Source organism: Leopardus geoffroyi, chromosome C2, assembly GCF_018350155.1.
Source record: "Leopardus geoffroyi isolate Oge1 chromosome C2, O.geoffroyi_Oge1_pat1.0, whole genome shotgun sequence".
NCBI lineage: Eukaryota > Metazoa > Chordata > Mammalia > Carnivora > Felidae > Leopardus > Leopardus geoffroyi.
The window spans coordinates 83,551,219-83,573,005 of record NC_059333.1 but is presented as its reverse complement, the minus strand read 5'-3'; the positions used below and the strand labels follow the sequence as shown (position 1 = coordinate 83,573,005).

The following is a 21,787-nucleotide window of genomic DNA, read 5'->3' as shown; positions in this document are numbered from 1 at the left end:
AACATTTTTAATAAAAAAAAAATAAATGAAGGGACTTCAGAAACAAATTTTCATGCCATGTGGTTTTTAATTCAATACATTTTGCAAATAGAGAGGTAAAATTTAACAGACCAATTGCCAGTTTAGTAGCATCTAGGAACCTGGAATCCTTTACTACCACTTCCTAGTTGAAATAAGGAAACGATGATATCCCCAGGACCACAACTGGAGTGGCTCCTGACTAAGATATATGCTTTCAGAAAAGAGAAAAAACTCATTCTTGACGATCTTATTACAAAGCTCTGGTCTAAAATAAAGCTTTCTGGAAACTGAACACACTGTGGGAAATGAGCCTAAGGTTATTTAACAAAGATCCAGATGACTGAGACAGCCAGGAAGTCTGGGAAGAACTTATCTATAAAACGGTGGGCCTGAGCTAAAGTAGCCAAGCTAATGAGATAAAAACGACATGCTTAAATTCTCCACTGAATCTTAATCTGTCTATCCTAATTTAAAACTAAACATACCTAAATAATCTAAGAAGAAATCGCGAAACAAGAAGCAGGAAAGCCAACAACCCCACCAGCCTGCGATGTCCTTCTCTACAGACAGTATGTATAATTCCCTACATACAATCCTCATATGTAGAATTCAGCTATGATTGTTCCCTTTGTTCCTTCTCCAGATAGGTTAGCGTGCTCGTACTCCAAAAGATCCTGAGATTAAAGCTTATTACCTGCAGATAAGTACACTGCCATGAACTGTTCTTGACCCAGAATGTTCACTATGCTGGAGGAGAAGCTCCACAAAACATACATATTTGCTGCCATGTGAAACAAGGAGAAATGACTGAACGTTGACAGCAACATTGGAGAACAAAGGACCTCTACAAGAGAAAGAAAAACAGTCTGGTAATCATAGGACACACAGCCATGAGCTAAAAATTATCTACTTTTGATTTTTTTCATTATTATTATGAAACAACTCAAACATAGGAAACAAAAACAGAGCCAGTTCAAAAGCTTAAATAAGATGGTTTAAGGTAGCATTTTTGGGGGCGCCTGGATGGCTCAGTTGGTTAAGCGTCCGACTGCAGCTCAGGTCATGATTTCACAGCTTGTGAGTTCAAGCCCCACATCGGGCTCTGTGCTGATAGCTCAGAGCCTGGAGCCTGCTTCAGATTCTGTCTCCATCTCTCTCTGTCCCTCTCCTGCTCATACTCCCCATCTCTCTCAAATATAAATAAACATTTAAAAAAATTTTAAAAGATAACTTTTTACCACTTTGAAAAATGCTATCTTAAATCTCTCTCTTCTACCTACTAAGCAACCAATAAAAATTCTCAGTTCAATGAAAGCAACTTGTCCTCATGGCAAAAGTTAGTTAGAAAAAAGAATTAGTAAATTATTTCAAGTACAGATATAAAGTTGTATATAATAATCTCCTCAAAGAGTGAACTTGTAGTGATCACGGATCTTACGTCATTGAAAAATACATATCTACTGGGGCGCCTGGGTGGCTCAGTCAGTTAGGCATCCAACTCTTGATTTCAGCTTAGGTCATGATCTCACAGTTGGTGAGACTGAGCCCCACATTAGGCTCTGCACTATCAGATCCCACTGCTTGGGATTCTCTCTCTTTCTCCCTCTCTCTGCCCCTTCCCCCACTGGTGCTCTCTCTCAAAATAACAAACATTAAAAAAATAATACTTATCTGATATGTGCAAGGCACATTTTAGGTACTTGGGATATAACACTAAGAGAGATGGGGTCCTTTTCCTCAGGGAGCTTATAGTCTATTTTCTGGATATTATTTACAACTGCTGACAAGCAACTCATCCTCTGCATAGCATTTCAGTTAACACAAAGCTTATTTCTTTCATATTACCTCTATCTCAAAATAAAGTCATAAGTAGACTTACTTGAGGCTGGATTGGATGTGAAATATCTGATCATTGTCCGCTGTAGAGAAGGTACTCTCCATAAACAGAATACAAAAACATTCGCAGCTATGATACCTACAAAATAAAGATTTATAATTTAGGGAGGTTAAAAATTGGAATAAAGAAAGTCTGATCAAAAGTCCACCTGAATAAGATTTTCTACCACAATTATGTAAGAGTATTATATACTTGGGGCGGGGAGAGGGTGGGCTAAGGGAAAGTAAGTGAAATCAATGTTTTTAAGTATCAAACTATGCCTTCGTATAGACAGAAAATTCCTAGAAAATTGCAAATGCTCTAGAAGCTGACTTGCTTCGCTCAGATCCTTATTTTACTTTTTTTTTTTTTTTAATGTTTATTTTTGGAAAGATAGAGAAAATGAATGGGGAAGGGGCAGAGAAAGAGGGAGACACAGAATCCGAGGCAGGCTCCAGGCTCTGAACTGTCAGCACAGAGCCCAATGTGGGGCTTGAACTCACGAACCGTGAGAACATGGCCTGAGCCAAAGTTGGATGCTTAATTGACTGAGACATCCAGGTGCCCCCTTATTTTTTTTAATGTTTATTTATTTTTGAGACAGAGAGAGACAGAGCATGAACGGGGGAGGGTGAGAGAGAGGGAGACACAGAATCGGAAGCAGGCTCCAGGCTCTGAGCTGTCAGCACAGAGCCCGACGCGGGGCTCGAACTCACAGACCGTGAGATCGTGACCTGAGCAGAAGTCGGATGCTTAACCGACTGAGCCACCCAGGCGCCCCGGTGCCCCCTTATTTTATTTCTTCAGAATGGTTCACACTGTACGCAACAATCATCAGATCTATAATTATTGTTTGAAAACGGCCAAGCCAAAGACAACTAATGTACAGAATTGGGTTCTCTGGCTAAGACTAGAAAAGCTCTATTACATAGCATGCTTCTTTTTCCATAGGGAATAAAATACCTCTTAAACTTATGGAAACACCTACGTATCAACTGGGTAAATAAAAATCCACTTGTCTGAGAAAACACATGTTAGATAAGAATTCAGGAATAATCTGGAATTTTGCAACTGCTTTTAAAACTGTTTACATGTAGGAGCTGGAGGACTGTTTCATTTTTCTCCAAGAACGGATGCTGCTAGAACTACCACTAAACGGAGGTTTATTATTTAATGATAGTTTCTTCACTAAAATGTGACTGAATAGTTAATTCTAAGTTATTCTTAAAAACTATGAACTTTAAAAACCACACTAATTGCAATGTACCACAACTCCGTGACCATATAGTAGGCACTCATCTACTTGAATTAATTAAAGGAATTGCTAGCAGGCAACTAGCCCTTTCAACTCCTTCAAGGACAATAAGCACGGATTCCAGCAACATTCTGGTAAGAGGATTTATTATAGAAGATATTCATTGTATAATCCTCACCAGCTGTTACATCTTTAGCTCTCAGCTATCCCTTGGCATTACTAGTCTCTCCAGTTTTTCTCTCCCTTCTGAGAGGTAGGAAAGGAAGCTATTATTTTTCAGATTCTAAGACATCTCCTTTTTAATATCTGTAATCAGGATGCATCTTACAACTGGTGGTATGTCACAGATGAGCTAGAAACATTTTTTTCTCCATGGCACATGAAATGGTATTTTGTTGTATTTAACTGAATTGATTCCATTAATTTTATCGTATGTCTTACTAGTGGGGACTGACAGCTGTTACACATTTTCAGTAAATAACCAACTAGAACTCCTTCAAAGATGGTGAGAGGAACAGTATTCATGAAAGGATGGGGAAAAGGGGTCATAAGGAAGGCAAGTAAGAGTACTATGTATACCTCCCAATGAGGAGCCTGGAACCCTGGAACAAGGGAGGTGGGGAGAGGAAGGGCGGAGTCTCCGAAGACAGAGGAACAGACCAGGTTTATTCTATGAAAGTGAGCAGTGATTTCTTTAAACATCTTTATTACCCAAAGAATCCTCTAAGGTCTAGGTTGCTGTACATAGTGACTGGTATCTCAGGGTAAGGAGGACATGAGAAGAGTTTGGCCCCGGGCTGCCATGATCATGAAAATAATTGAGGCTATACAATTTGCTCCAATTGTGGTACACTGCAAAGAAAGCAAAATGGGGTCCTTGATCCTGCCTGCTAAGCTGAAAAATGGCAACAACTACTCTGCATGTTCCACAGGCTACTTTCTGAAACCAGTGACATACAGCAGACAGTTCTGGAAACTGCAAGCAGCATAGTACCGCAGAGTCTAGTCTATGACTGAAGAGATTACAACTAGGGAAAAGCCTTGAGAAGGGGAGAGATAACCAAAGATATCAAGGTTAACAGTAGCCAAAGAGTTAATATTGCCAAATTCTCACCCCAAAGAGGCCTTTTTGGTAAATTAAGACAGAATATCAGCACCAGAACACGCTGTACTTAAAACTCTCACTTCATGGGGCACCTGGGTGGCTCAGTCAGTTAAGCGGCCAACTTCAGCTCAGGTCATGATCTCGCGGTCCGTGAGTTCGAGCCCCGCATTGGGCTCTGGGCTGATGGCTCGGAGCCTGCAGCCTGCTTCCGATTCTGTGTCTCCCTCTCTCTCTGCCCCTCCCCCGTTCATGCTCTGTCTCTGTCTCAAAAATAAATAAAACGTTAAAAAAAAAAATTAAAACTCTCACTTCATAGGGGCACCTGGGTGGCTCAGTCGGTTAAGTGTCCAACTTCGGCCAGGTCATGATCTCACAGTTTGCGAGTTCGAGCCCCGTGTCAGGCTCTATGCTGACAGCCTGGAGCCTGCTTCAGATTCTGTGTCTCCCTCTCTCTCTCTGCACCTCCCCAGCTCATATGCGCACTCTGTCTCTGTCAAAAATAAATAAACTTAAAAAAAAAAACCCAAAAAACAAAAAACTCTCACTTCATAGACCTGTGGTCTACGGTTAAGAATCCCATCAGTAAACAACTGAACATACATACCCAAATTATGTACACAAATCACTGTAATTCATTCTAAAATACACTAACAAATTTTAAATGAGAAAAGCAAAATGCAGTTATTTTCCTTGATGCACATCCCATTTTGAAGGCCAATTATAGATGAAAAAACTGAGGCTCTAAGTAAGAGATATAAATTTTTAGGGAGCCAAATTCAGTGGCCAAGCCACAATTCCTAATCTAGGGCTCTATTATACACAGACATAGGTAGCCAATAGGATTTCTTTTGACCTTGGTCACTCTAGGAGTTCAGATCAAAGGGCTCTTTATCTAGGAAACAGCAGGTTGGTCCCCAGAAGCCAATGAATAGGACAGGATGTGAGGTAATCCTAGGCATGAGGCAGCACTGCACGTTGCCTAAAGGCATGGATAAAGGAGTCCAGCTGAACTGACTGTCCTACTTATAACTTAGGGAAGAAGCCCCTAACCTCTCAGCCTCAGTTTTCTCTTCTGGAAGATAGGGCTAATAAAATCTACCTTAAACAGTTGAGTGTGATGAAATGAGAAAGCACAATTAAATGCAGCAGTCACATGGTGAAAACCCATAAATGAAAACTATGGTAGAAAGGGAACAGCCTTCTCCAGTCTGAATCCTACATATGCCACTTAGTAGAGCTTTGTGGTCTGAAGCATTTCATCTCCTTCACCTCAGCTTCATTTGTAAAATGAAGATAAATACCTCGTATACCTTACAAAAGTTGTAGTGAGGCTTAAACAAAATACCACATGTACCTAGTATGCAGAAGCTCACATAATGGTTCCCTCCTTACCCTTTGAGAAATAGAACTGCTTAAGGTCTTTGTATCTCCATTTAGAGCGAGTGTCACTTGCCTCCTCCCTACTCAGTCAACTCTTGAACAAGCTTGACACCGCTGATTTAAGACTGCTGCTGGCTCAACACCTACCTTTACCAAAAGGGAGGCAATGGATTACATCAATGAAAATAATGAAGTAAGGACCTTGAAAAATTCTCCCCTTCACAAAACAATGAAAAATTGGCAAAAAGCTGTCAGAAGCAACTTTTTCACAGTTCTGGAAACTAGCTAAAAGCTTGCAGCAACTCATCATTTAAGGAAAATGGCTGAATCTCAAGAACAGCAAGTCTGGGGCACTTTAGCTTGCCCTGGTCCCATCCTCCACTTTCCAGCTATAAGTTGAAGCTATAAGCTATGAAAACAATCCACATTTCTCATACAGCCTAGCAAGCACTAGAGATAGTACAATGGAGCTAGAACTCTTTCAAAGCGTCATTCCCAAAGAACTATTATTTGATGTTGTAATATTTCCCTGCAAAGCCCCACTTGCAAGGCTGTCTATATTTGACTTGACTGAGAGCTCAAGTACACAATTCCTTTTTCCAGGGGGCACTTGTCAAAAACAATTACAGGCAAGTGTTTTAAGTCCATGGCTACCTGCAGTGGGGGATAATATCTGGAGTAAACAAGAGACCAAACAAAAATCTTAAAAGGAAAAGCTGAGGAATGAGATGTCCATAGGAGCTTATAAAACCTCAATATATTCCTGGGCTCTTGTACACCACAAGCCTAACAAGAAAACAACATAGATGATCCTAACAAAGAATCCCAAAATATATGAAGTAAAAACTGAACTCAAGAGAAATAAACAGTTTAACCATAATAGTTGGAGACTTCAATACCTTATTTGCAATAAGAGATGAGATCATTGGCAAGGAAACAGAAGACTTGAACAAAGCTATAAACCAGCTACGCCTAACAGACATCTATAAAACACTCAACACAAGAGAATACTTTCTTTTCAAGAGCACATGTAACATTATCCAGGATAGACCATATGTTCAGCCACAAACAAGTCTCAATAATTTTTTTTTCTTTTAAAGTTTTATTGATTTATTTGGGGAGGTGGTACAGAGAGAGGGAGAGAGATTCCCAAGAATCTGTCGGTGCTGAGCCTGACAACAGCGGAGAGCCTGAAGTGGGGCTTGATATCACAAACCATGAGATCATGACCTGAGCCAAAATCAAGAACTGAATGTTTAACCGACTGAGCCACCTCAATAAATTTTTAAAACACTGAAATTATACAATTACATTCTCTGATCACAATGAAATGAAATTACAAATCAACAGGAAAGTCACAAAGATGCAGAAATTAACACACACCTAAATAACCAATGGTCCAAAGAAGAAATCGTAAGGGAAATCAGAAAATACTTTGAGATGAATGAAAACAAAAATATAACAGGGACTGAATTATGCTCAGTGGGTTAAGCAACCAACTCTTGATTTTGGCTCAGGTCATGATCTCACACTTTGAGCACAGAGCCTGCTTGAGATTCTCCCTCTTTCTCTGCCCCTCCCCTGCTCACACTCTGTCTCTCTCAAAACAGACTTAAAAATTAAAATATAAATAAAAATAGGCAAAGGACTGGAATAGACATTTATCCAAATATAATGTTCAAATAGCCAACGAGCATATGAAGAGATGTGCAACATCATTAACCATTACAGAAATACAAATCAAAACCACAATGTGTTACCTCACCCACCCATTAGGACGGCTGCTATCAAAAAAACAGAAAAGGAAATAGTGCTGGTGAGGATGTGGAGAAATTAGAACTCTTATGCACTGTTGGTGGGATTGTAAAGTGGTGCAACCACTATGGAAAACAGTATGGAACTTCCTCAAAAATATTAAAAATAGAACTACCATATAATGCAGCAATTCCACTTCTGGGTATATATCCCAAAGAACTGAAAGCAGGGTCTCAAAGAGGTATTTGCACATCCATGTCCACAGTAGCACTATTCACAATAGCCAAGAGGTAGAAGAAACCCAAATGTCTATCAATGAGTGAATGCATAAACAAAATGTGATATATACACACAATGGAATAAAGATATACACCCAATAGCCATAAAAAGGAAGGAAATCTTATCACACACTACAACATGGATGAACTCTGAGGGCATGCTAAGTGAAATAAGCCAGTCAAAAAAGATAAATACTGTTTGATTCTACTTAAATAAGGTCTATAATCAAATTTGTAAAAACAGAGTGGCATGATGGTTACCAGGAACTGCGGGGGGGTGGAGGGAGGGTGCAAAGTTGTGTAATTGGCATAGAGTTTCAGTTTTACAAGAGAAAACAGAGTTCTACAAATGTTTCATAACAATGTAAACATACCTAACACTATAGAATTGTACACTTAAAAATGGCTAACATGGGGGTGCCTGGGTGCCTCAGTCAATAAAGCATCTGACTTTTCAGAGCCTGTTTCAGATTCTGTATCTCCCCGCCTCTCTGCTCCTCCCATGCTCATGCTGTCTAACAATAAATGTTTAAAAAAAAATGGCTAACATGATATATTTTGTTTTTACCACAATTTAAAAAAGTTAAAGAGTACCATATGACCCTATGATTCCACTCAAGGTATATTAGCAAAAGAAATGACAACATGTCTACATGAAAATGTATACACAAAAATCCACAGCATTATAATAACGAAAAAATGGAAATAAATGTCCATCAACAGATAAATAAACAACATAATGGAATATTCAGCCACAAGAAGAAATGAAGGACTGATACATCATGCCACAACATGGGTGAACCTTGAAAACATTACACTAAGTGAACAAAGCAGACACAAAAGGCCACATATGTGATTCCATTAATATGAAATGTCCAGAACAAGCAAATCCATAGAGAAAGAAAATAAATTAGTGTCTGCCTAGGGCTGAGGGGAGGAGGGGAATGGAGAGTGACTGCTAATAGGTATGGAGTTTCTTTTCGGGATGACAATGTCCTGGGATGATGACAGTTGCACAATACTGTGAATACAATAAGAACCACTTGAACTGCATACTTTTATGTGGCAAATTATAAGATATGTGAATAATATCTTGATTAAAAGAAATATATACTAATTTGGGAATCCTGCTTGGTTCAATAATCTCAGTCCATTTTCCTCCTTAGCCCAACGAAGGTAGTACAACCTTTTTTTTCTCTTTTCCTAAAAAAGGACCCACTATCCCACTTGAGGTTCAGTAGCTAAGTACAGGATCCCCTCTGCTGATGAGGTGGGCCAGCTCACCACTCCACAGCTTCTCTATCTGAAGGAAGCTAAACCTGGCCAGTCCAGACACTGACTCGTATATACAACCATGACAACCAAAGAACTGAGCTCAAGTGGCCCCTACCTCAGGTTCCCTAGGAACCAGGACTATAGGAACAGGGATCATCCTGTTGGCTTCACACAGTGACTACAATTTCTCTTCCTGGGCAGTATGGACAAAACTAGTTAAGGACTGGTCCCACAGCTTTCTAGAGTCAAGAGAAAATCCAGAAAGACCACCCATCTTCAATCCTCCTACCGGGAGACAAATAGAAACTGATAGGGGTAGATGAAAAGAATAGGGCAAATCCACAATAAGGGAGACAAAGACCTTTACAAACTAACCACAAAAGGGGTTATTTCTCTGCACCCTCCCTGCAGATGAGAATATGTAACCTCCTCTGTGAGCAACTTTTAGAAATAAAGGATTTATTTAAACTCTGTATGTTAATGGAGGATGTTTACATTGGTATACAACTTCAAGACAACTTTGACAATACGTAAAATTTTAAACATAAATACTCTTTGACCCAGCAAATCTATTTCCAGTAACTCATCCTAAAAATTAACTTTCAAAAGAGTACAAATATCTCTATATAAGGATATTCACTGCAGTGAATAGGTTATAACCTATTAAAATAGGTTTTTAAACCTATTAAAATATATAACCTATTAAAATATCCATTAATAAAAGACTTGCTACATAATATTCATTTCCATGAGTTACTACAATGTTATTAAAAAAGAACATTCTGAGCCCAAGGTGCTGGTAATTTCCATTTCTTGATCGGGTGCTAATTACATGGATGTACTCAGTTTGTGAAAATTAGTTGTACATCTGAAATGTGCATGTTTTTCTATGCACCTTATACCTCAATAAAATATAAAGAAGCAAAAGACCTACTTGTATTGATACAATGTCCTTTAAAATATCAAGGGAATAAAAAAAAAAAAAAAAAGGTGCAGAGAAGTATAAATGCCTATTTAGAAATAGATGCTTGGGGCGCCTGGGTGACTCAGTCAGTTAAGCGTCTGACTTCGGCTCAGGTCATCTCACGGTTTGTGGATCCGAACTCCGCGTTGGGCTCTGTGCTGACAGCTCAGAGCCTGGAGCCTGCTTTAGATTCTATGTCTCTCTGACTCCCGCCGCTTGTGCTCTACCTCTCAAAAATGAATGTTAAAAAGAAAAAAATTTAAAAAAAAAATAGATGCTTTAATAGAACATACAAGTTTAACTAAAAAGGAGTGGTTGTTATGGGGACAGAAACTGCATCACTGGAAGTCTACAGTGAGAAAGACTTTTCACTTTATATATTCTTTACCACTATTTTAATCTGTTTATATGCACATTTATTCATTTTACAATGGCAAAGACTAATCTACGTAGCCAAAAAAGGGCTCCCTTTTATCCCAGCCATCCTATGCCAGCCTGCCATTTTGGGACAATTTGCTGCAATTTGGGCTGTCAATAAACACCCAAATACCTGGGATGGGAGTAGGCAGTGTGGTTCACCAGAAAGGTAATTTAGTGATGATCTGCTATAGTTGAAAGTGAAAAGACGTAATCAAAAGTCTATTATTTAAACTAAGAAGGGAGTGTGTTCCCCATCTCCAGCTAAAACTGTGTGATATCAGACAAGTTATTTAACCTCTCTGAGCCTCAGTTACCCATTCTGAACAATAAGGACACCACTAACAGGGCTCTTTCAATGAAGACTAATAATAAGGATAACAGTATGTATGTAAAGTACCTATCCTAGTACTTGAAGCCTAACTGGCACTCAACCATTAGTTTTTTCTTTACCCTATAAAAATAACTTGTCTGAAGACTGAGAAACCACGAGTTTCAGGAAAAACAGTGACAAATTAAAAGGTTAAGATTAGCTAGAAGACCAAGTAAACACTGCCTTATGAACAACTTCAGGAACAGGGAAGCAGACCTTAGTCTAGGAAGTATAGCTCAAAATCTTTGAAAGGTATAAGGGGAAAGAAAATTGAAACTAAAAAATAAAGTAATCCTGGTAGAAGCAGAAAGCAAAGGAAAAACAGACTTTAGGGGCACCTGGGTAGCTCAGTAGGTTAAGTGTCTGAATTTGGCTCAGGTCATGATCTCATGGCTCATGAGTTTAAGTCCCACATCAGGCTCTCTACCATCAGCACAGAGCCTGCTTAGGATCCTCTGTCTCCCTTTATACTCTGCCCCTCTCCTGCTTGTGCGCGCGCACACTCTCTCTCTCTCAAAAATAAACAAATGTTAAAAAAAAAAAAATAGACTCTAGAAGTTGGGGCAGAAGGGTCAAGACCCTAGGGTAGCAGTGCCTAAACTTTGGAGCTGACAATAGATATGGACGGGGCACTGTTTTCTCCAGTCTTCTCTTCCCATCCTCCTCCTTCCTGTCTCCTCCTTCATCAGATACAATAATTTGGTAGGTTCTTCTCTCTCAGCTTTACCAAATAGTAAAGTAAGCATTCTGCTGGGTTAACAGGAAAACCCGGCAAGTGTCTGAAAGCTAGAAAGGTAGAGGAAATCCTCTCCTTAGAGGTTGCCTAGGAACTTCAAGTACAGGTTTAAAAGCCTTGCAGATCAACGCAACAGAACAGGAGAAGAGCTTAAGTGTAAAAGCATCAGGCACAAGTCTAACCTGAAGAATGCTATCTGACGCACCTACAAATACCAAGTGAACATATAAAAACTGTTCAAAGAAATGTGAAGTTTGGGGAGAGATTTCTGTGTAGTAATTAAGATTAATACCAAAAATTAAAAAAAAAAAATCCCCAAAATAACCAAATAGGGAGGAAAAACAAGGAGCAAGACCAGTTCTCTAGCACACTTGAAAAAGGGATTCCCAGGGACAGGTTGAGATTGAGTCAAAACCAGGGATTCCAAACTGGACATCATCAACTCTAAGGCAGGGAGGTTTTTCACCTCATCACTGGACTCTACCTTAACAATAAATTACAGGTATCCTTTATGATTTGTTCTTATCTAAACCTAGGAACCAAAGAGATATGGGTAAATCTGAGATACCCCTTGCTATCTCAAGCTCGGGAACCAAACATTTCCTATGCCTCAACTATGTGCCTGAACTTCCTATGTCCAAAATCTTGCCATCCAAATTCAGGAGCTCATTAGATTCAGACAGCAAGGAGTCCTTATGTGAAATGTTCAATGTAACAATCAGACATCCTTAACCTACCAGAGCTTTCATGTTGCCACTACCCAGGAGTGAATACTACAAAGCAAAGATAACACACTGGTCTCAAAGAGCTTTGAAAGGACTTTTCAAGTTCTTTCAAAATGCAAAAAGGAAAACAAAACAACAACAACAGAAAACATGTGCCATCCAAGAAAGAGAGTGGTACACAATCTGTCACCCCATAAATCAATCCTCAAATAAAATCAGGAGCTAAGCCAACCTCATTTAGGATCAGCCCAAAGGAAGCAACTGGGAGAGCTAAGCAAGGTAAGCTGGATGAATGGACACTTCTGAAGAGACAAGACGTAACTATAATCGTGAGAATAGCACATAAACATGAGACTCTTAGTATATAGTTAACATATTAAACATTACTAACAAATGTTGTATAGCTAGACTCACTGCTACCAAAATAATTATTTCCTACAACAGAAGTCTGAGGTGACACTGAATGGATCAAAGAGCATTTCCTCAGCTTTTAAAGTCACTTAGATAACTTCACAATAAGGATTTGGCATGACTGCTCATGTTTATGTGGTTCAAAATACTTTACATACAAGCTGCTAGTTAGATTAAAAACATCTGTCTCTTCCTACTGCTACATCCTATGTGCCAAATAAATGATTAGACTAAAAGAAAAGAAAAAGCTAGGGGAAATTCTGATTTTCAGTTATCTCCAAATACCAATTTCTTTGAATACGCTATGTACTGGCATGAGAAATATTTTATTTTTTTAATGTTTATTTTGAGAGAGCACATGCGCGAGCAGGGGATGGGCAGAGAAAAGGGGACAGAGAATTCCAAGCAGGCTCCACACTGTCAGCACGCAGCCCAACATGGGCTCAATGAACCGCTAGATCACAACCTGAGCCAGAACCAAGAGTCAGATGCTTAACCAACTGAGCAACCAGGCAGGCACCCCTGGCATGAGAAATATTTTAAATTCTGACCCCAAGTTTCTTCAAATATTTAATGGCAAAAAATCTGAAAATGTCAAAGGAAATCAAAACTTTGCTATCTCAAGGAAATACTGTTAATTTTGGTTACTTTCAGAGAACAAGCAAACAAACCAAAACTCTCCTGTTAATCCCAATGGAAAGAGATGTACTAGTATAGAACTATCTTGAAAGGTATCATATTTATTAAACCTCACTGACTAATCAATTCTACAGTATGGCAATATACTTTTGAAAAATCTCAATCCTTTGATTCAAGAGTCCATTTAACATTCATTCACTTAACAGATTTTCATCAAGTGCCCTTACTGTATGTGCAAGACATGTGCTAGTTGCTACAAAAAGTGAAAAAAAAAAATAAAATCTCACCGTTGTCCTTTAGGATGCTGCATGCACAATTACTAAGGCAGGCTGTGTTATAAATGATTAAAAAGTGCAATGAGTTCAAAAAAATGAAAGCACTTCTGTTACCAGCAAGACTCCCTGAACTCAGGAAACTCCCAGAAGCTTCTGCCTAATGGTCACTTTCATCTTTTAGACACTAATGAACTGCTGTAACAGGAGAAGAAACATGTGAGGGGAAGCCTGTACAGACAAATCACAAAGTGCCTTCTCAATATTCATCTCAAGCCCTGATGAAAGGAGCCTGCTTACCCCTGTCAGAGAGTCATGGCTTCGGAAATTATTCCCCATGGTCTCCTTATTTGTACAGATAAGGATAACCTTCTGAGGCAACTCCACCTGTGTAGTCGGTCTAAAGCTCAGCAAGGAGCAGACCCACTTCAGTCCAGTAACATTTCCTATGAGAAGAAATGTCTGAAGCATAAGCTTAAAAAACCAGTTCAGGTTCCAACAAGGAGACAGAAAAAGTAAACCTTCCAGACAGAGGAAAGAGTCCAAAGGAAGAAAATAAGCACGTTTTCTCCACTTAGGTAGGTAAAAAAATTAGGAGTACCATTAAGACTAACTGTATTTGAGAAAAAGCAGCATTTTGCTATTTTTCTAGGAAGATTTTTTTTCCTATCTGTACAACTGTTAAACTTTCAAATCCATTTCCCCAAATTTCTCAAGTAACTAAGTCCATAAAATATTGTGTGTTACTTTGAAAAGCCAGCTTTGTCTGTCATAAAAATTTACAAAGAACAAAAATTAAATTATCATGGTGACATGCATGGCATGCTTATATTTATTCAAAGAGGATTTTATCAACAGCATGGTAAAGAGAAAATCAGCTTCAGAATGAGACAGACCTGGGTTTTGCAACTTAGCTCTACTACTTACTAGCAGTGTGACCTTTGGAAAAGTTCCTTCTCTGAAAGCCATTCCTTATTGGTAAAAAGGGAGATAACTACCCGGTAAACAACCCTGTGAGGTAGGGAGAGAATGTGTATAAAGCATTCTGCATAAAGAAGGTGATTAATCAATATCCCCTTTAATTTCTTTAATAGGGAAGTAATAAATACAACCTATTACACAAGCTAGGATTCTACAACAAAGATAGATTATTTGATCAGTGTCATACTACGTCAAAATTAGAAAGCAATTGACCCACAGCATCATGTATACCATTATGCCACACTACTTGTTATACTATTACATTAGCCTGAAGGTACAGAGACTCTGTCTTCTAACCACTGGTGAGCAGAGTACAAAAGCCATCGACTGTGACATACTGTACCTTTTGGTTTGATTTCTCTTCCCTTGAATGGCTAAAACGTGTAAGCTAACACAAACCTGTCACAGTCCGTTGGCCATCACTTAGGTTATTCCACCACTTGTTAATCTAAAACAGAAGGAAAATTGCCTATCACCATATGGTAAATACTTTCGGGCTAGGAAAATGAAAAGCCAGGGAGAAAAAGCTTTGTGCATAAAAAGATTCCTCATGTGTAAAAATACCCATAAACAGGGACGCCTGGGTGGCTCAGTTGGTTAAGAGTCAACTTCAGCTCAGGTCACGATCTCATAGTTCTTGAGTTCGAGCCCCATGTCAGGCTCTATGCTGACAGCTCAGAGTCTGGAGCCAGGAGCCTGGTTCGGATTCTGTGTCTCCCTCTCTCTCTTCCCCATCCCTGCTTGCACTGTCTCTCAAAAATGAATAAACGTTAGGAAAATATTTTAAACTTACCAATAAACAGACATAATAAATATGTGGCAAAACAGAAAAGCAGGTGCTTTATAGCTAGCTCACATTCTCTACAGAGCGACCGTCTAGCTGTGGGACATCAGACAAATTACTCCTAAACTTGTTATCTGACATATGAAATGCAGACAGTAAATAGACAAGTGGTAGTACTGCTGTGAGAAATATCAATAACATAAAGCACCTAGCACACTATCAGATGTAAATAGGTATCAAATTTAAGTGATTATTCACCAAGGTCCAATCTAGTTGAGGAATCCTAACCAAGAATATTTTCTAATATTACCTTTTAAGGTATGATAATTTGAGGTTTAGAAAAAAAGACACACATCAAAATAAGCCTAGGATTTGCTTTACAGTAATCAGTGGTGGGGAGAGAAGGGAAACAAAGTTGGCCTTGTGTCAATAATCACTGAAGATGGATGACAGGGGTTCATTATATTTTTCTTTATTATATGTTTGAAATTTTTCCACGACTAAAGTTTTAAAGTACAAAATATATCTTTTTTAAGTTTATTTATTTGAGAGAGAGAGAGAGAGAGAGAGGAAAAAAACAAACAAAAAAAAACACGCACAGAGAGGGGCAGAGATGGAGAGAGAGTCCCAAACAGGTTCCGCACTATCAGCACAGAACCCAACATGGGGCTCGACCTCACCAACCAGGAGATCATGATTGACCTGAGCTGAGATCAAGAATTGGATGCTTCATCAACTGAGCCATCCAGGTGCCCCTAAAAAACAAATTCTAACTATGAAACTGAACCATACTTTGTATACCAATACAGAAAGAAATCCAACGTTAAAAAAAAAAAAAGTTACAGATCAGTATGTATATTGATGCATATACAATGATTCCATTTTTGTATTTTTAATTCAGTTGTGTATGAGCTTTCAGACCTTACTCCCTACAATATATAGTGGTGTGGCAGGGGTTCCCAGGGCTTTTGCTCCCCATGTTATATTTATGTATTGTTTTAATTTTCTTTAATGGGCATGGATTTTATATTTTATAACCTATCATTTGTTTACCTAGTATAAACAAATCCATCTTTGGAAAAGATTATGTATATTGCTTGTGTCACTTTTCACCATTCTAAAGAACCAACTGGGCCATCAAAACTTTATAATACAGCCATGTGCTGGAAACCCATAGCATTCTAAGGAATCCAAGATTATGGAACAGGTCAGTGTTATTACCTCCTCAAACATATTGTACTGAATAAATCACTGTTAACTATTCTAGCTTTCACCTGCAAATATTACACCCACTGTCCTTCTGACACCAAGCCTCTCTAAAACAGGTATGGCTCATGCTACTTGCATGTCTATGGGGAAACGAAGAATGAATACTTCTTTGTACTTTGAAGAACGCTGAATTATCATTAGGAGAAAATTAAGCGGACATCAACCTTCTCTCCCAAGTAGAGAGGCACGTGTCACACACAAAAAAAACCAAAGGTGCTTGAAAACCAAATGAACCTGGATCCACATATTAACTTAAGGCCTCAGTGCTCAATAAGTATTGTCAAATGACATAAATATATTTTATTTGAAAGGCAATATTTGTAAAACAAAAAAACAGTTAAGAAATTGAAAGAGGGTCACCAACTTACATGTGAAATAATGAAAAGTTCTAAAAGCTCTGTATTTGTACCCTTTTCTTGCATCCTCATGCCCTGAGCAGTTAGAAATACTCCACAGAGGGTATTTAATCAAAGGTATATAAACATGCCACCAAGCTTTTTAAAATCCACATAATAGGGGTGCCTAGCTGGTTTGGTCAGTGGAACATATGACTCTTGATCTCAGGGTTGTAAGTATGAGCCCCACACTGGGTGTAGAGATTACTTAAAAATAAAATCCACATAATATTTCTATACCTGAAGCATAAATGTTTTGAAAAACTGCCTATGATTCTAATATGGACTCTAAAATAATCCAGCAAGGTGATACAAAACAGTAGCCCTTCAACTTTAGTAGGGCTGAGAGAGACACCACAACATTAATTTTTAGCAACTTGATTTTTGATACATGTGGGTAGAGGTACAAACTTCCTGGAACACTGTCAAGTACAATATTGCCAGACATGCAAAGCATAAGTAAATACTCACCACAATGAAATGACTCTAAAGAAGAATATTAAATTCACTAACTACATATTTGCTGATCTAAAGGTCGTCAGTCACTAAAAACACTTCACAAATAACCAGACTTCAAAATTTATGATCAACTAGAAGAAAGCCATGTTTATCTTTACCTCCTTTCTGAAGTCTCCTTCCTTCTGTGGTCTTATGCTATCCAACCAATCAGCTTTTATACCATCAAAATAACTCTGGACCCTGGATTTCAGTGATTCATATTGCCAAATGGCAGCTGATCCAAATGCACAGCCTGTAAACTACATAAAATTAATATATCACAAAATAAATTCAAAAGAGAAATAGATCTACACATAGTTCCAAGGACAATATTTCATTTTCATTGCTTCTTACAAAGCAACAGAAGGAACAGGAACATCTGGCACAGTAAAACCTATTAGGTGAAAAGAATATTTAACTGTTCCCACATTTTATTAACTCCACAGTACCCTGGAGCCTGTTTACAGCCAGAAATTTTCAAATAAAATTCAAAGTATCAACTTAGTATCACATGAAAAGTTACCCCAAATAAGAGGCCCATAAGATTCTTCTCCAGGGCTTACATAAATGAACCAGATTCTAATAGTAATTATTAAATTCACATTCTCCTGTAATCATTCATGACCCCAGATACCCAGATCCTTTAAATCCCCCTCCACTTGCCTTTAAGATAGACCAAATAGGACAAACAGTACTTCAACACTACACCAGCAGCAAGTTAGGTGACTCCTAGTGACATGAGCACTTACCCCGACAGTGAAAAACAAGGGCTTTATAAGGGTCCTTATAGGATAGGGAGAAGGATAAAAGACTGTTTCTTCTACAGGAGGAATCAAAGCACTTCTCTTGTATGTTTCACCAGTTGTTCCAGTGTCTGATCTTCTAGGTTCAACCTTCCTGGGTGCTTTTCTGAATCCACATTTTTGCTGAATAAAAAAGTTAAACCTTTAAGGGGAAAATAAGAGATTACCAAGAGCACTGTCTTGGAAACATCAACCTCTATGAGCCTCACCCCTGGCCTGCCATCAACATCTTAGTTCATTCTCACTCTGTAGCTCCAAAGAAGCCAAGATGCCTACTCCCAGGTAGAATTCAAATTCAAAACACTGAACCGTGCCTTTCTAGAAAAATATAGCAACTTTATTTATTATTTTTTTTAAATGTTTTTATTTATTTTTGAAGGAGAGAGAGAGGGACAGAGCATGAACGGGGGAAGAACAGAGAGAGAGGGAGACACAGAATCCAAAGCAGGCTCCAGACTCCAAGCTGTCAGCGCAGAGCCCGAAATGGAGTCTGAACTCACAAACCGTGAGATCATGACCTGAACCGAAGTTGGACGCTCAACCAACTGAGCCACCCAGGCTCACCCAGGTTTTGTTGTTTTGAGTCCTCATAGCTTGACCTCAAAATATTTGACACTATCGATGATACTTACCAGCTCTGCCTAGTTCCCATAAGATTGCATTCCCTATTCTTCAAATTCACTTTCCTCATGGCTCCTCTTTTTTCCTATCCCTTAGTGACAGATATTCTCAAAAGGCTCCAATAGTTCCTCTACACACTCTCCATTCAACTGATACAAATACATGAAGAGGTTCTTTTTTCTTTTGTAAAACTCTAACTTCTCCTAAGTAGACAATGTAGAATCCCCTTGCTGTTTGTTCCCATTGTACTCTAAACATACCATCTTTCCAGACTCAAAGCTCCTTGAAAGCAGAAATCTGAAAGGCCTTCCAAAACTTTGAAGAATAAATGTATTTCTGTGGCCTGGATGACTTGTAAGTAAATGATTCAAATATATTTCTTTAGTCTTAACTTCCATCTTCTATATTGTATTTCCAACCATATACTGAATATTTCCATTTGGATATGCTCCCAATTACTTTAAAACCAATGTATTAAAAGAAAACTCCACCTCTATAAACAGCTCCATTTTCTGACATCCTCAATCTTTTTCTTTTTATTTATTTTTTTTTTAATTTTTTTTTTCAACGTTTATTTATTTTTTTGGGGACAGAGAGAGACAGAGCATGAACGGGGGAGGGGCAGACAGAGAGGGAGACACAGAATCGGAAACAGGCTCCAGGCTCTGAGCCATCAGCCCAGAGCCTGACACGGGGCTCGAACTCACGTACCGCGAGATCGTGACCTGGCTGAAGTCGGACGCTTAACCGACTGCGCCACCCAGGCGCCCCAATCTTTTTCTTTTTAATTATTTTTTAATTTACATCCAAGTTAGTGCAACATGTAGTGCAATAATGATTTCAAGAGTAGATTCCTAATGCCCCTTACCCATTTAGACCATCCCTGTACCCACAGCCCCTCCAGCAACCCTCAGTTTGTTCTCTATATATAAGAGTCTCGTATGTTTTGTCCCCCTCCCTGTATTTATATTATTTTTGCTTCCCTTCCCTTATGTTCACCTGTTTTGTATCTTAAATTTCTCATATGAGTGAAGTCATATGATATTTGTCTTTCTCTAATTTCGCTTAGCATAATACTCTCTAGTTCCATCCACGTAGTTGCAAATGGCTGACATCCTCAATCTTTTGGAGAGACCACAGTTCTTTCAATCACTGAGGTTAAAAAATCTAGATGTCGGGGCACCTGGGTGGCGCAGTCGGTTAAGCGTCCGACTTCAGCCAGGTCACGATCTCGCGGTCCGTGAGTTTGAGCCCCGCGTCAGGCTCTGGGCTGATGGCTCAGAGCCTGGAGCCTGCTTCCGATTCTGTGTCTCCCTCTCTCTCTGCCCCTCCCCCGTTCATGCTGTCTCTCTCTGTCCCAAAAATAAATAAACGTTGAAAAAAAAAAAAAAATTTAAAAAAAAAAAAAAAAATCTAGATGTCATTTTGGAGTTCTCTCTCTCCTTTACTCTTTCCGTCCAATGAAAAACAAACTCTGTCAAATAAAAATATTTTTTTCATTCTTAGTCCCTCACCTCATGCCTGGATTACAGCAACAGCTTACTTAACTCCAAACATTTTATCTTAACATACTGTTTTTTCTCCTAACACTTTTTCTCATTCAACAGTTCCTCAAATGCCTCTTCAGAGGGCCAAAAATCTCTCCCCAATTCCAATACAACTCCTTAGTTCATCCCTTCTGACTTGGAATACTCTACTATTTTCTAACAGGTCTCATTGCTTCTAATATTGTCCCACTCCAATTCATCCTCCACATTTTATTAAGCACAAATGTAATGTCATTCTCCTGCTTTAAACCCCACAATAATTTTCCATTCTTCCATCAAACTCAGCAGGGCTACTCCTCTGTTTGGTACCTCCCTTTGGTACCTTTATCTCCTCCTCCAGAAAGTCCAGAGTGGGGGTCTCCTTTGGACTCCTAGAGTCCCAAAGCAACCTGTATAGACTCTTTTACTTATATCAACTATTGCCTCTACCACAACTGGACAATTCTGTATTCACTGTACCTCTATCACTAAGCCCAGTCCCTAACAAAGGTCAATAATTATATTAGAAGGAGATCAAGAATGATTGTTAGTTCTATTAAGAATAACTGAAAGGAAGATGGTAGTATTCACCAAGACAAGGGAAATCAGGAGCACTAATATAGGAAACGGGAAGATAAAACATGAAAAATTCCATGTTGGGCAGTGTTCAAAATGCTTGTGGTCATGGCAGCTCTATTCTAATAGCCAAAGAACTGGAACTTCAATTTCCATCAAAAGGGGAAAGGATAAACTGTGGAATATTCATACAATGCAGTACTACTCAACAAAAAAACTACTGATCACACATTATGGATCGATCTCAGGAACACTGTTGAGCAAAACAATGTTTATCTTTCAGTGATGGTTCCATAGGTGTATACATTTGCCACAATCCATGGGCCATACACTTAACACTTACACACATCAAGTATTGTTAGCATTGTAGGATACCTAAATGGTGTCTAGTAGGCATCTGGAAACAAACGAAACTCAGAAAAATGGCATAGTGACTATTATTACTATTACTTGCCTAGTATGCTCTTTCAAAATTCTGAGTCCACTCCACAAATCAACTTCTCAGAAGTCACATAGTGAGGGTGGGCAATAGTGATAAAGTAATTTACCTCCAAATCTTTAATAACTCATAACTTATACTTCTAAATAAGTGCTATTCTTTTCAAGGAAATCTATTTTGAAAAGTGATGAACTTATTCAAACAAAGCCAATGTTGCCCTGACTGGCTCTGAACTTCCTTCAGAGCCCTGTTACCAGAATTATGAATATCCTTTAGCAAATACTGTTAAATAGCTAATCCCAAATCTATGTCTAGTTCTTTTTCTCTTGCCTTTTTCTGCAGAGACTAAAAAAGATAAGCATCTTCACTTTTCCAGCATCTTTTATGGCAGAAGGTGGCCATATTACAGAATT

The 21,787-nt window shown here is 38.7% G+C and overlaps 1 protein-coding gene across 2 annotated transcripts in view; it reads right to left on the bottom strand.

The window, feature by feature from the left end:
* PARL (presenilin associated rhomboid like) overlaps window positions 1–21,787 on the bottom strand; it is a 51,779-nt gene that overhangs the window by 19,441 nt on the left and 10,551 nt on the right. For both annotated transcript variants that reach the window (XM_045502811.1, XM_045502812.1), the window contains exons 2-6: window positions 18,159–18,354; window positions 17,529–17,669; window positions 14,863–14,911; window positions 1,901–1,996; window positions 716–865 (exon numbers count right to left, since the gene is read on the bottom strand). In XM_045502811.1, coding sequence (XP_045358767.1) covers window positions 716–865; window positions 1,901–1,996; window positions 14,863–14,911; window positions 17,529–17,669; window positions 18,159–18,354 — 632 coding nt within the window. The remainder of the gene's footprint in view (window positions 1–715; window positions 866–1,900; window positions 1,997–14,862; window positions 14,912–17,528; window positions 17,670–18,158; window positions 18,355–21,787) is intronic.